Here is a 16,429-nt window from a genome sequence, read left to right on the forward strand (position 1 = left end):
TATTTTAAGACAGCATTTGAGTTAGTCAGTTAACCCTTTCGGACCCAGCGTTACTCTCATGTAACATTTTTTTAAAAATCCGTAAAAAATATTAAATTAAACAATTTTTTAGGTTTCGATGGCTTAATTGAAAGATAATAATGCCTAGTTACTGGATTATTACAAAAAGTTAGTCAAATATCATACCTTTATTTTTTTTTTTATCAAAAAAGGGACTGAAATTCAAATTTTTTTTTTTTTTTTGCAAAAAAAATTTTTTTTATATATGGTCATAATTTTGAAAAAAAGATATAAAAAAAGTTAATCCAGAAAGTGTTTTGCTTTTTGGCTTAGAAGAAGTAGCATATATTACTGTTCTATAAAAAGTCATTTTCTCAGTTGTCCGATTTTTTTTGGTGATCATAGGCAGTGCATGATACTTACATGGTACATGAGAATAACACATTAGTTTTGCTATTTATTATTTTGGAAAATTACTTTTTGCTATTCATATTTCTTAGTTGTGATGTTTTTGACCCGATAATACCGAAAAAACATTTTTTAATATTGATTTTCATAGCTTGGGTTCGAAAGGGTTAAGAATAGCGTGATGAAAGATTTAACTATATAACAATATATAGATTATTCAATCGTATAAATATTTTGATAAAAATATAATTGGTTTAAGTAATATAATTATTATACTAAATATAATGCTTTAACATTTCACATTGCATTATCTTTTCATGCAGTAATAAATAAATAATTTTTTGACCAGTAGCTGATTAGGAAAAAAATAAACATTCCTCTAATATCGTGAATAATTAAATTTGTCTAGACCATACATTTTTTTATTTAAAAATGAATTTCTGAATGGCCAAAGTAATAATGCAACATTTCCAAATAAAACGAAATAGGATTAGGAAATGTCTCAAGAGACCTTACTTGTTACAGTTCTTGCAAAAGAGTCTATTGAATATTAAAGTTTAAAAAAAAACTGCAAAGTTTAAAAAGGCTTATAAGCTTCTTCTTCGTTAAAAGATTTTCAAAAATGTGAGTTAAGATTTCGATGTGCTCTTTCCAAATTTAAACTTTTCCTTTTTTTATTTTTTTTTTTTGTCTTTAACATTTTTGAAGTATTTCTAGTGGTTCCTTTTGTGTTGAAGATGAGGAGAGCAGAACAAAATAGAATAATTTTTTCCAAAACAAAAAAAAAAAAAACCATTAAACATGTGCAAACCTAAAATTTACAGGTGGATAAACGAAGTACATTTGATTTTATTTCTGATAAAAAATTAGCAAAATTTATAAATTTAGGTTGTTGTTAGAATAAATTTGTTTGTTTACTACTTTTTTTTGCTTGAGTAAAATCAAGGGTTTTGTACAATTTTATACACAATAATTTTTGGTGTGTTTAAAAATCTCGATTTCAGTTGTTTTCTTACGTTTAAGAAGAAATCTGATGGTTGTAAATGTGACTTTAATAAAATAAACTTCACATCTTCATTAAAACACTGTAGCGAAGGTGTATACCAAAATTCAGCCCAATAGAAATATTTCCGCAGATAAAACCTTAAATTACTGGACTAAACCGGTTTAAAAGGTTTAACAAACTGGGGAAAAAGAAATTGTTGTTTCCGATATTCGGTGAAATTTCAATTTTTTAATCCAATTTTTGGCACACGCATGCACATTAGTAATTTCTGTGAGTCCTGTTTGTTTAAAAAAACACTTAAAAAACTCTAAAAGTATTTGTGTTTTCATAAACGTCGGAAATCTGCGTCAGTCCAATCGTCTTTCTGCTTTGCTGCATTAATGAACACACCACTTCTGCAGAATGTTTGCAGGCCTGCGTTGGTACAATTTTCAGCAGTCACTGAGTGTTCATAAACGTCAGAAAAAAAAATATAAAAAAATTACCACAGAATGAGTTTTGTTTAGGCAAAAAAATATTTCTTTTTCAGTTCCCGAAAATATTGTTTTTAATAACACAAAAAATTTGTAAACCGTGTTACATTAAGGTGGCTAAAAAAAAAATACTTTCTTTAAAAAAAAAAAAAATAATAAAAACACCGAGTAGTTCACATTTAAAACAAATTATCTATGGAAAAAATATTTTTAATTAGGGTGTTCAAGAAAGTTTTTTTATGCGTTTGAAAAAAAAAAATGATTTTTAGTGCACAGAAAGTTTTCTAAGTGCATTTTTGCTATAGTAATATTAAATTCATGCTGAATTAATTAAATTTAATTTGGTTGAATTCCAAGCGTAAATGTTAAATATACCATTTTTCTGAGCCCCCTAATTCGAAAATACGTACCCCAATTTTACATTTTATTTCATAAACCATGTTTTACAAACTTTCTCTGCAGTGAAAAATAATTTTTTTTGTAATTAATTAAAAAAAAAATTTTGAACCACCCTAATGGAAATTTTTTTTTTCTTCGATAATTTGGTCAAAACAATATCCACGTTGATTTTTTTGGAATTCTTCAAGCAACTGTAGAAGATAACATTTTTTAGAGCCACCCTAATACGAAAAAAATTAATATAAACTCTTTACCTCAAAAAACAAGATTTCGAAATTTTCTGTGTCATTAAAATTTAAATTTTTTGAAAAATGAAAAAAGAAACATTTTAAAAAATAAACATTAAATTTCTCCTTGAGTTCTGCAGCAATAAAATTTTGGCTGCGCAATCTGCCCGATGTTGACGACATACTGACGTTTATGAACAGCAAAACTGCAGTTGGACTAAGTTAGTCCGATCGCAGATCTGAGTTTATGAACACGACTAACGCAGGCCTAAGTTAGGCAGACGTTTATGAAAACACCCTATATGTATGTATATGTTTTTCAAAAAATCATATTTCGAAATCTAGCACCTCAGAAAAAAATCCGTATAGACGTCTAATTTTATATTTTATATGTATGTATTTTTTTATAATTTTTCCTTTTGAAAAAAAATAAATAAAATCAATATTTCGTCGGCCTCATAAGGAAACCTCGTAACTCCCAAAAATCAAAATTTTACAGGAGAGGCATAAGAGTAGAGAAACAATAGAGTAGTTGGGGAGTAAAGTGCTGTACAAAACTTGAATTTTAGTCTATTTAGAGTTGTCGGAATGACTTCAAATTTTCTGGGTATCTCCGCTGATATATGTTTTTCTAAAAAATGGCATTCAAAAGTCATTTTCGAAAAAAGGAGGAGTTACGAGGTTTCCTTATCAGACCGACGATTTGACATTTTAAATTTTACAAACATAAAAAAACAGAATTGAGTGATAGCGACTTGACCTATTCCAGTCGATTTCAGAATGAGTAATGAATTCTTGAATGAAATCAATCGGAAACGACATAAATTTCCATTGGAATAACTCAAACTTTCGTAAAAAAATTTCCTCTACACACTCACTTCTTGAGGTTTACCTCATGCTTTCGTTTAAGAAAACCGTTTACAAGAGTTTTTTTTTTTTACACATATGCAATTCTTGTAACAAATTTATCTATATACAATACATTTATAAAAAAAAAAGTTATTCATTCCAAAATAAACTATGATTTAACAGGTAATACCCAGACTGATAAAGATTTTCAAATTATGTCAAAGAAGGGGCACGTATAAATTATTAAAATTCCATAGCTTTCAACTTTAACTGATTGATTCTTTAAGATTAGAAAAAAAAAAATTATTTTAAAAAATTTACTTATCAAAAGTCTACGAGACGATTTAAAAATAAAACAAACAACAAATCAAATAAATGACCTCATTTTTTTGATTTCTTAACCAAATCTAAGTACATATTAAAATTCAGAATGAAATTTTTCAAAACAATTTTGACATATAGATTTTGCTAACAGTTTTTCAACCATAACCATCCGGTTGGTTACACAAATCCAAAAATTGCTTACAAATTCATTAAATCATTAACCCAAAATATCTAACGATAGCAGTTTAATTTCGTTAAAAATACGTGATGTTGCATGAGTTTTTCTACTGCCAATAAAGCCGGTAAACGTCACCATAACATACGCTACTGCCAATGATAATAACGACTCATGTTTGATCCTAAAACGTTAAAATAACAACAATAAATAACCACGTTTATTTCCATAATGAATGTCGATTTATTTGTCATGCCCCCCGGAAATGGCTCTAATCTAATCGTTTATTAAATCCTCAATCAAATCCACAACAAATCGGTTTAAATTGAATTTAAATGCGCCTTCAAAATTTCCATAAATTCTAACGTGGCTTTCTCCAAAATACAAAAACAAATTTCTAGACCAAAGAAATCAGCGAAATTCCACGGCGAAATTTTTAACGAAAAAAAAAAAACAACAACAAACAACCTTGTCATTTCAACAATCATAGAAATTATTTTTCAATTAAACAAAAATAATATCAATCCGTTCTAAGACCTCGAGCTATTTGTGTATTTGTAATCTTTATCTTTTACTACTGCATTATATTTTACTTATTTTTTATCGATCGAAATGACAGTCAGCGCCATACACTTGACACCACCTCTTTAAGCCAAGATAAGATTACAAAAAGAAACACAACGATTCGTTGTTATAATTTTTTTTTTTATTTATTGAAATATCTTTGTTTATTTGATAAAAAAATTATTGTTGTTAACTTTTTTTTTGCATTGTCATAATTTGTGTGTCAACCTTAACCATCAATTCATCTTATGTCAAAATCACCATCAAAGAATTTTTGACTCTCTCCAACAAAAATATCATTCATCGATCTTGTCAGTATGTCAGAATTTCTTAACAAAACTATCAAACGTGGGGTTTCCGACTTATTTGTTTGAAAAAAAAAAAAAAAAAAAATTAATATCGCCCACTGGATTGTGGCGCAGCTACATTTGCCAGCGGGTATATTAACCATTTTTACTATAACGTTTATCATTGATAAAAACTTGAGAGCTTTACCTTTTTTTGTCCAGTCCAGTCTAGTTTAAAAAATAACATCGCAGTTAAAATGATTAAACAATACTTTGGAATTTTTGAATAAGTCAAATAGTATCAATAGTTTTTGAATGGTCGTATAGTAGGTGGAAAAGCCGTAAGCCCCCACTTAAAAGTTTTGTTACTTAACTCAAAGTGCATTATGAAAGTTCAATTTTGTTCATTCTGGTGTGTAAAAATAGTTAACTTATCAGAAACCTTTGATTTCTTTGAGAAATGATTTTAATTCTTTTGGAGTAGAAAGTATTTGGTAGGTAAATATTTACAAAGGATTTAAGTTAGAAAGTTTTTTTTTTTTTTATTAATTTATAAGTGAATTAAACAATTCATTTGCGTTTTGCATTTTAATGGAATTTTGTGGGCGTTTTAGGTACAAAGTCATTTAAAGTTCGTTTATTTTAAATAAAAGCTATTTATAAATAAAATAAAAGACTCAATTTGAAGAGTTCTGAAACCTATGATTGAAAATGATTGTTAAATATAACATCCATTTGAAGTGAGATAGATAATTGACACTTATTTGATGAAGAGTTATTAATGATTGCAAATTCTAAGAATAAGAACGATACTTAGAGAAAAGTTACAATGTAGATAAATTCTAATTGTGACACTATTTTATCGAAAGAAAATCGCCATCTGATTGTCTTTTACCCTCTGAATACAACAGTTTAGCTGTAGAAAGTTGAAGAATTTTAAATTTTTGACAGTACTACAAGCTACAGCTACATTTGCACCATTGTATTCAGCCAGTTAAACTAGTAGAACAAAAAGTGATATTTAGCACAATTTTAAATGGAGTCCATTTTTATAATTTGATTTTTATGATGGTTTGATTACCTACAAAAATTTCCATTTTCAGAGTTACAGGAAAAACTATTCTATTTCGGATTTCAAGAAAATCGCTTTTAACATTACTCATATACTTTAAATAAATATTTTATATATAACTATTATAAAGTATAACTTTATTTACTCTTGGTAAGCCTGCGAAAAATTAATAGCTAAATTGAATTAAAAATTACCTAAAGAAACAAAATGTGCTAAATGACAAATCAGTGAAAAAAAAAATCAGTGAAAATGTTCGTTCTTGTTGATTCTCATCCTTGCAAGGCACCTATTTCAATGTCGAATAATAAATTAAAAAAATGTTTGTTGTTTTTTTTTTTGGAAACAACGGTGTAAGTAATAAATGCCTAAAAATGTCTATAGGTATTATATTGTTGAAAAAAAAAAAAAACAATTTAATATTTTAATAAATCGGAAATTAAAAAAAATGTCAAAACTATATTTTTTTTCTGTTTTAAAATGAAACAATTCTGTATTTTAATAGTAAAATCATTAAAAACGTAATTTAATAATTCAGACCCAAAAGCAACGCTAACTATACCTATTAAGAATTGGAAATTAAAAATATTATTTTCAATTTAAAGGTAGCACATTTTTTGTATTTAAATGTAGCTATCAAAAAATTACTTTAATTGTAGGTACCAAAGTTTTGTTTGGTTCTTCCGAAAAAAACATACGTAAATAACTTACCATCAGGAGGTAAATAATCTTGGCATAGACCGTAAGCTGTGGTAACCTGTAAAGAGAGAAGAGAAAATTAAATTTAATGATAACTATTTTTTAATATGTGGTTTATTGGTCAATTCATCTTATAATAACATATATTTATTCAAAATAATTACAAACGATGGTGATAAAAATTTTTTCTGTAAAAATTCAACAGTCCCCGAAATTCCCAAAAATTATTATGTTTTTTCAAAAATTCAAACTGCAACCGATTGCAGTAAATTAAATTTTGCTTTAGAAATATTTCCTAAGTGAAAAATGGACAAAAAATGATTAATGTGAAGTATGTGCAATAAACACTGTCAACGAACGCGAAGTGGACAAACGATTGCAATAGGTTCTGAACGTTTATTTCAAAACTTTAGAGTTTAAGGCCATTTTTTATTCCATTCGAAAGGTCCTGTTTCTCATCATTTTTTCTTGGCTTACAAGACAATTTTGAGACAAGATTCAATATCACATCATCGAAAACCCAATGAAATAATGTTTATGTTAACGAAAGTGACAGAAAATAAAACTGATTTTTATGGTTTAGCTTTGGATATTTCAAAATCTAGATTTTTAAATTTAAATTCAACCCTTAAATTAAAAAAAACCCTTTATCCAATTTTTTAAAAACAAAATCACTGTTGGCCATGATAATTGTTCAGTCGAATAAGAAAAAATTATTTAAAAAAATCGGCATTTTTGAAAAGACCTATGATATCTGCAAACTGCTATAATTTAAGTGAAGTTTAAACTTTTTGATAAATGATGGCACATAATATTTGAAAATGTGAAAAAAGTGGAAGAAAAACGAACAAAAAAAAAAGTTACACATACACCACAGTGCACCATTTTGCAAAAAAAAAATGTTGTTCCTTTTTTCTAATACCATTTCATCATAGACACTTGGAATAAAGATTTAGAAAACAATTTTCGTTTTCGAACCGTTATTTTTTAAAATAATACTTTTTTGAGTAAAAATATGAAAAACATGGTTACAGACATCAAACTTGATTTGTTTTAAAACAAATTTTGACAATTTTAAGTAATTCAACATTTAAATTCAAGTTTAAATCCTTATTGAAAACTAACATATTAATACCATTAACATTTTAGCCTTCAGTTGAATGTCTGAAAATATGTTTTCCTCCATTCACTCAACCACATTTTTTCGCTTAAATTTCATTAAATTCCCAGTCCCATCATTACTTGACACATAATTTGATTGCAAATATTGAACTTGACGCCCTTTTAAAACTCAGACCTAGACCACACATAAAAAAATACAAAAAAAAGATATTCAATGTCAGTTGCAAGATCAATTTGTGTATATATTTGCCCTTAGTCTGAAACATATAAAAAAAAATAAATAAACCAAGACAACCTCGAAATCATATGAAAAACTCAAACTTTTAACCTTGTCGTAGGTCATCTTAATTTATATAACACTTCGACTTAATCGAAAGGTAAACATGATCACTTAAAAGAAATAACAACTCATGTCATAAAAAAAAGTGAATCATAAATATCAAACTTGTTGCGCTTTTCTGACCCAGATTTTATAAGAAACGTCATGCTGAGGTGGAACCCACAACTTGTCAAATTTAATCGAACTCCACATAAACTAACTAAAAGAATCTCGAATATAATTTCTATGAAACTATTTTATGTTTGTAGATGTATGTAGATATGTGTATTATGTAGAAAATGATTTTTCCATTTTAATATCCGAAAACATAACACTATTTAGTAAAAACAGTGATGCCACTTTGCTTTTTTTTGCATTGAAATAATTTACTTTTGTTTGTTAGTTGAAATTTAAAAACTATAGTTTGTTAATATTTTATCATATTTTTAAGTGGTAAAACTGGATGTTAATTTTGAATTAAACTCCGGTTTTTAGTAACCAAAAGCTAATAAAGCTAATTATAATAAATTTCGGTTACTTACTTAGAAATGTGCTAAAGGCAACAATAGATTTAGTTTTGCCTTTAAAATTACGTCTCTTAAAGTGGATTCTTTAAGTAGACAATCAAAATGTTAGTGGTTACAATTTGTCTGATTTAATACCACGCAACCACTTTGCAACTGTTTTGCAATGACTTGTATTTTAAAAATTATGTCTTATTTTGGAATTTTTTTTAAGGAAGCAGGCTTCAAAGTAACTAGCATTCAGCAATTTTTTCATATAAATCTTGAGCAGAGTAATAGTTCCCAATACCTTTTTGACTTTTAAGTAAAGGTTGCGGCAAACTAGTTTGTTGTTTAGCAAAGTTTTTTTTGTTTTTATTATTTTTTTTTATATTTCAGATAAAAATTGCGTACCTAATTTAATATTTTTTTAATTTTTGAAACAATAGGTTAAACTCAGATAAAAAATTAAAAACAAAATAAAACTGCATAAGAGTACTTAAAATAGTTAAAATGGCAACCCTTTTTTATCTATGGCTTCAATTTAACACTTTAAGACACAAACTATCGGTTTAATCGAGTTTCAATATATCTATATGATGACTATCTTTATAACGTAGTTCTTCTCATCTTGTTAGTGAATCTGGAAAATATATAGACACTTGCAGAAGGCTCCTGTTTCACTAGAGATCCCCGCATGCGGCAGCGGGCGGCATGTCGCGTCGTCGTTGAAGTCGTTGTCCTCGTCGTCACGGTCACCATCAACCGTGTCGAGGCCAATTGATGAAGCCTGACAAATACATAACATGATTCTTGGGAAAGAAAAAAAAAAACAAACACAAAAAACTGGAGCCACTATAACTACTATCTACTACTACTAGATGACGACGTATAACCAACTTCTGAAGTAGGATGTGCTTAAAATTTGTTATTAAACGCCTGGACCAGGATATAAAGACGTTGTTGGCGCCCCATGGGGTGTTTGGTGTACGTACAACATTTGTGTTGTTTGTTACGAATGGCACAAGCAAATTCAAAAGAGAAGTGCTAGCAAAAGTGGTATCGTTTTAAAAGCAATTATTATTACATTTTTTCTCATTTTGCGTAGAAATTGCTATATATTCGGGGGATAGGAAGAAGAGAAGTCAACTAATGACCAGGTGGTTTTTTTTTTTTTCTCCTAAATGATTTGAAAAACGAGAGAAAAAACTTTCCTAAATGACTGAAATTTATTTGAAGATGGGGAGAAGTGTGAGGGGTTATTATATGAGGAAATTTGATGCAGAAATTAGAAGAAAGGAATGTGTGGGTTATGATGATTAGATAATAAGAAATTTATAGGAACAATTCCGTTATTCATTTATGACAATCATAATGGAAATAAAGTACTATAAGACTTTTAAAGTCTTATGAAATGTTTTCATTCCGACTTGATGAACCTATGCCAACTTGTTTGTTGCTCAATGTAATTTCTAACTTTTTAAATGACTTTATTCTAAGAAAAATCAATAAATATTTAATTTGAAATAAATGCAAAATCACATCTCCTATTCTCAGAGTCTGAAAATAATAAAATAATCATTATAATAGAATTTACTTTGCAAATAATGCGGCGCCATAAGTCAATAATTGCATGATGTTTATGACTCTTTTTAAATTTACGACAGTAGCGCATGTGTGAATATTTGAGATATATAGGTTAGGTTGGTTGGTGCGGTGGGCTTGCCAAGTCTATCTTTGAATATAATATAAAACGCAATTGAAGAAATTTATTATTAATTTTTAGATAAGTTTTATTTTTTTTTTGTATGTTTCTACTGAATTTGGCCTATTTAACAAATAAAAAAAAAAAATTGAAAATAAGGCTTTGACGCTTCATCACGTGAGGGTAGTAAATATATATATTAGACTTGAAAAGTTTATTGGCCAGGTATGATTGAAATAATCTATCAAAAATTAAATTCTATAGATCTTAATAATATTGAATTAACTATTTTTATCAATTTATTGTTGCAACCTATAGTGGATGACTCGGCCACACTTCATCAAGGGGCATTTCACTAAAGATGAATTTTTGATTAATCATCTTCTTAAAACATTTTCTAAACTCAATCCGAAAACTTTTGTTGTTTGACATGAGGCAATGGTTTTTGTTCTAAAGCTAATTTCATGTTTATACATTAGAGTGGAGATAGAATTTTTTTTTTGTAAACAAAAGTGTTATTCCCCAAATGAACGGGTCACTGTGGTGTATGTGTAACATTTTTCCCTTTAAAGGAAAATCTGAAAGTTGTTAATGATTCTTCTTTTTTGGAATTTCTAAGCGCAAAAATGTTATTTGTGTTCGATATTTAACTAAATTAATGCAATTCTCATCTTCCCATATAAACGCAAACACCTTTAAAAATCTCAAATAGATCTATGGCGCCAACTTACAATATTTTTAGTGCGGTTTAAACTAAAAACAAATAAAACAAAAAAAAATTACTCACCTCTCATTTGTTTTTTTTTTATAAAATGCTATAAGAGATGTAGACAAATGTCATAAATATTTTACCACAAAAACACTAAACAAATGCAAATTTATTATTACGCTTTATATATTTCTTTTTAACCACAAAACCACTATATCAATGTGAAGTTTGTTTTATTTTTTATTTATTGTTTAAATGGCATGACTAAAGCGGTCGTAAAGCTGATAGAGATGTGCACCTGACTTAAGGAAATTAGTTAAACAATAATTAAACAAATTGACTTTGTTAAAACAAAAATTAAATATTCAAAAAAAAAAAAAAAAAAAAATCATTTTGTTTGTAAGAGTTAAAACTAGTCTTGGAAAGTCTTTTTCACAAAAGGAGTCATAAAATAAACCTGGATTTGTGCTAGTTTATAAATGTTTTGAGTAGAATTTAGCTGCAGATAAAAAGTTCAAAACTTAATTTTCTGTTTTATGGTTCATTTAAAGCTTTTTTTGAACGTGTACAGTAAAACAAGGAGTGAATCTCCAAATTTCAATTTATAGAACGTAACGTCTCGTGAATATTTAATTTTAAATTTTGAAAAAAAAAAAAACAAGTTGCAATGTTATCAATTTGCCATAAAATTTTATAAATCAGTCAATAAATATGCAAAGCACGTAGTTTTTTTTTTTTATTTTTGTGTATGTTCTTTTGACAACTACACCTCTTTTCATTTCATTTGCGTGTTTTATTGTTTTAAGTTGTTTTTTTATGTTGTCTCATTACGTACCAACTGGCATGTCTGTTGGAAATATCAATTTGTATATTATTACCAACTAAAAGACGCTAATATATGCAATTTTATCATATATAAATATGTATAGGAGGCCATAATAAAATAAATCAAATGAATATGAGGTGAATTATAATTTTTTTTTTTGTTAATAATTATGACCCTGTTTAGTTTTGATGAAGGTTAATGGGGGGTAAGTATGTCTTTTATTTTGCAAAGTACCTAAGTATTCCCCAACACCCAAGTTGATGTTATTGATATTCGACACGAAACATATGTGGATATCTACAAAAAATATTCTATATGAAAACGAAACTAGGGCAAACAAACCATTTTAAAAAATCTTAGATCGAAAACAGTGTTCAAATCCTTTTTATTTCGATTGAAAAGTTAAGAAATTTGTATACAGTTGATGCTTACAAAACAATAACTTTTATTCGCACTATGAAATTTGAATTGGAACTTAAGCATATTTCGATTACCACCATAGAATATGTCTTAAGTTAATTCATTTTTCTAGCCCTTTTGGTTGCATAGAGCTAGCTGAATGTGTGCTAATAGAAAAACAATTTTGCTCAAAATCTTCGTTTAAGTGTTCTATTATTTACCTCAAAAGTCCTGAAAACTCCCATATCCGTCTTAATTTTTCAGGTCAAACCAGATTAGGTTAAGATTTAAGGGCAGTTAATTCCCAGGATATTAATAGCTATCAGCTATCACCCTCAAAATCAAATATAAATTCAGTTTATTATAAAAAAAAAACACCCTTTCACCCATGACATGCTTATTGCCTTTTTATTTATTCTTGATGCCAATGACCGATTTTTTAAAATCTATCATTTTGGTACTTCTTCTTTAAAAAAAAACACCTTTTCAACTAAAATATTTCGATACCCTCTTTTTGTTCTTTGTTCTCATCATGGGAAGTGGGTTTTCTGAAAATAGTCACTACATTTAAAGGACTGTTATATGGGATTCGTTGGGACTTTGGGTATGTGAGTAAGGGTATTGCCGTCAGCAATTTCCACCAATAAAAATTCTGTATATATGTAGGTACATCGAAAAAAAAATTGATGATAACAGCTATCAAACTAACATTTTTGATTAACAAAAGTCGTCCAACAATTAAAGTATCAATTTTAATATGATTATCATACGATTTTGACATTTTTTAATTTTAGGTGGATAGTGAAAATTTCAGTTTTACAATTAAAATATCAATGTTGACTAGATTTTACGTTTTAGTTTATTATAATGATATTTCTATCTTTTTCTTTTTTATTATTTTTATTATTTTAAGTATTTTCTTTCTTTTTTCAAAACATTACTGAAAGTGAATATTCTTTATAAAATAGTGGTGATATTATTTTTTCTATTATACAATATTGTTTTTGTTTTGTTATTTTCTCCCAAACTATATGAAGTAAAATCTTATTGCCGATCAAATTTTCTCACTAAATCATACATTTTACTTCGAAAAAATACAAAGCGCCATTAAATTAGTACAAATTAGGAGTTTTTTATTTAATATTTTTCAATATAGGTATTGGAATTGATATAAAAAATTCATAATAAAATATCAAAAAAAATTTCAAAAATGTGATATTTAAATATTAATTATCATAAAACACATTTTATAGAGCGTTTTTTGCTGATATTTAAAAAAGGTTAATTTTATTATTAAAGAATGTTAAATTGATATTGTTTTTTTTTTGGTATAATTCCGGGTCAAAATCTAAATGTTCTGTTGTATTGGAGAATAGGATCATACCCAAAATTCAGTGTCTGTTACCATCATCGGTTTTGTGACCTGAAATCTAGACTAGATTGCATCTGATGAGAATATTCGTTTAATTTCCAATTTTTCTCTTCTACAATCTCTTCTAATTGAAAAGCACGAAATTTATTCAGAACCAACCAGTTACTAAAAATATCATGCGCTTAGTTCAAAAAAGTGTTAAGTCATCTTATTAGTTCTTCAATAATTCCCCAAGCTAAAAATAAAAATTTAGCATTTCTATTGTTACCACAAAAAAAATAGAAAACATAATATTTTGTTGAAATTTCAATTTATTGATTTATTACTTTGTCGCTCAATCAATTTTGTCATCTTCATCAAAATGTCAGTGAAGATGGCGATGGGTGATAATAGAATCTTTGTGTCTGCCTGTCGTGTCGAACCAAAAAAACAAACTGCTTCTGGCTAAGTTTTATGGAACGCATATGCGCCCCCGGCCGCCGCCCAGTCGTTACCCTACCACACAGCCACCATTGAAATTTTAAATTTATTGCAACTTAAAAGCGGTCAAAGGCTATTACCTATACTCCCCACGAAGTGAAATCTGTAGAAGCAGAAGCTAACCACTAACTTTATTAACAACAAGTCAGTGCGGCATCACAGTTGTTGAGGCAGCTTGTTCGCATTCAAATCATTATCATCATCGAAGTCTTTTTTTTTCTAGCACTCGGAAAGCTTTGATCAAACGCAAATATTTATTGGAATTTATTTAATTAACATATTTTGTATATTTTTCATATTTTTTTTTTTTTTTATAAATATTATTTTTTTTGTTGATATTTTGTATTTAGATACTCTTTGCATTGAGTTCATATTCATATTGTCTCATCTTGTTTGGAATGTTGATTCTCTTTTTTTGATTTTTTTGTTTTGCATTTTTTTTTTTTTTTTTAAATTTTGATTTATTACACTTTTATTTAATTTCACTAAACGTATATTCCAATATAGCCCCCATCGTTTTGTGATCGTATAATTAAGATTTTTCGTTTGTTTTGTTTGTGGTTTTATTATGATAATTTGTTTATTATTGTTTTTTTTTTTTTTTTTTTTTGAAAGAGTCATTTTGTTTATTTTGCTCGCTGTCTCATCGATCAAGGGATAAACGATGATGATGACTTTAAGTCTGATTTGTAGATCTGAGATCAGAATTCAATTTTAATATCCAAACACACAAAAATATAATTGAGTTGTAAGGAAACAGATATTTTTTTACTGTAAATATTTTGTTCAACAATTTTATACCGCCAAGAAATATTCAAATACATTTTGTATTAATACTTTTGGGTTTCATCGATGTTATTATGCTCGAGCACCTGTTCAAATTGATTTCAATTGATTACAAAAAAAAATATTTTTTTAGGTAATAATCATTGAAAATATTGGTCCTTTTCTCTCCAATATATTGTTAATGATACCCATCATAATATGTACCTCATCACATACTAACGCATTAATTAACTTATTTGATTATTGTTATTTTTTTTTTCTATAGAATAAAATGTAACTCATACGCCATAGTGGCCATAGTGATCGGAAAATTAAAAAAAAAATGTTTATAAATGTATGGAAAAATTTCTAACTCTAACGAAGGGAAGCAGTCAAATGACTTATGCTATATATTTTCGGATCCAAATCCTAATGCACACTGGTCATGAAAAAACTATTGAAATCAGTATAGACATTAGGGTTTGGATACGAATATCTTCAAAATATCTTCAATTTTGAAAAAGTAAAAAATGCTTTTATATTTTTTTTTTTAACTTTTGACCTCAAATATCTTTCCAATTGTTAGATTAATGAAAAAAGTAAATAAGAACTTTTTTGTAGAACAATCTGTTTTCTAAAAGAATATGCTATGCCCTTTTGATTATTATAATTGTTCAGTTTGTTACAAAATTAAGAAAAAAAAAACGAATTTTTAATAATTTTCCCAATTTTTGGTCCTCGAATATCTTTTAAACGGAAAGATAAACAGAAAAAGTGTGTAAGGCCTTTTTTGTAGACCATTCAATTTCCTACAAAAAAATTGATTGATTGATATGATGTAAATTTTAATTTTAATTTTTGAGGATCTTCTAAATTTTATTTAGAGGTCATATTTGGTGAGTATGTTCTAGAATGTCTAGAAATCGAGAATAAAACAAAAAAAAAATATTCGACTTTTTTTTGACTCACCCTACTGCTTATTCCTCCCAACCTCATTTATTTACCAAATTATGAGATATTATTCCATAGAGATACTAAAAATAATCACAATTATCATTCCAAAGCTTTAAAAAAATCATGTGTGCAATTCACACGTGGTTGAAGTGAAACCTTAAAAATCATTTTAAAAAAATCAAGTAAAATATAACTTTTTTTTTATTCCATCACTTTTTTTATATGACAACCTAGAATAAATTTTATACCATCTGAAAGCTTATTGTTTCAGCTCAAAATAATTATATCGACCATGTCCTATACAACATCTACAAAAAGAGCTAGAATTTTTTTAATCCAATTAGTTTTCATAAAAAAAGCAATCACAATCACTCTCTTTTCTCTTCTAACACCATTAAATCCATTTTTAAAAAGACAACCTATAATAAATTTTATATCATTTTTATTTCACTTTTTATATGACGCTTGAATCATATTTCTACCATGCCTACAAAAAAAGTAAGAATTTTTTAAAGCCAACCATGTCGAAATTTCAAACTGAGATTACGGTAGGTACTTAATCTACTGCTGGCTGGTCATCGGCAACAAACCTTCACAGCTGTTTTTAGGTTTTTTTTTTCAAGTTTTCAATTAAAGATTATATAACTTGTAGAGCACGTACCGTTATGTGTGATATATTAAAAGAAAGGTAATATTATCAGCATGCGTATTAAAGTTAAATAAATTTGTTATGTATATCTAGATCAAAAGATATAACGTGTTTAGAAAAAGAACATCTTTTCACCGTTATCTCAG

The 16,429-nt window shown here is 27.5% G+C and overlaps 1 protein-coding gene across 1 annotated transcript in view; it reads right to left on the minus strand.

The window, feature by feature from the left end:
• The window catches only part of LOC129919725 (putative uncharacterized protein DDB_G0277255), a 177,279-nt gene that overhangs the window by 134,540 nt on the left and 26,310 nt on the right, over window positions 1-16,429 (minus strand). Inside the window, exon 2 of the mRNA XM_056000705.1 lies at window positions 6,493-6,538. Within this exon, the coding sequence (XP_055856680.1) occupies window positions 6,493-6,538 (46 nt within the window). The remainder of the gene's footprint in view (window positions 1-6,492; window positions 6,539-16,429) is intronic.

Source organism: Episyrphus balteatus, chromosome 4, assembly GCF_945859705.1.
Source record: "Episyrphus balteatus chromosome 4, idEpiBalt1.1, whole genome shotgun sequence".
Classification (NCBI taxonomy): domain Eukaryota; kingdom Metazoa; phylum Arthropoda; class Insecta; order Diptera; family Syrphidae; genus Episyrphus; species Episyrphus balteatus.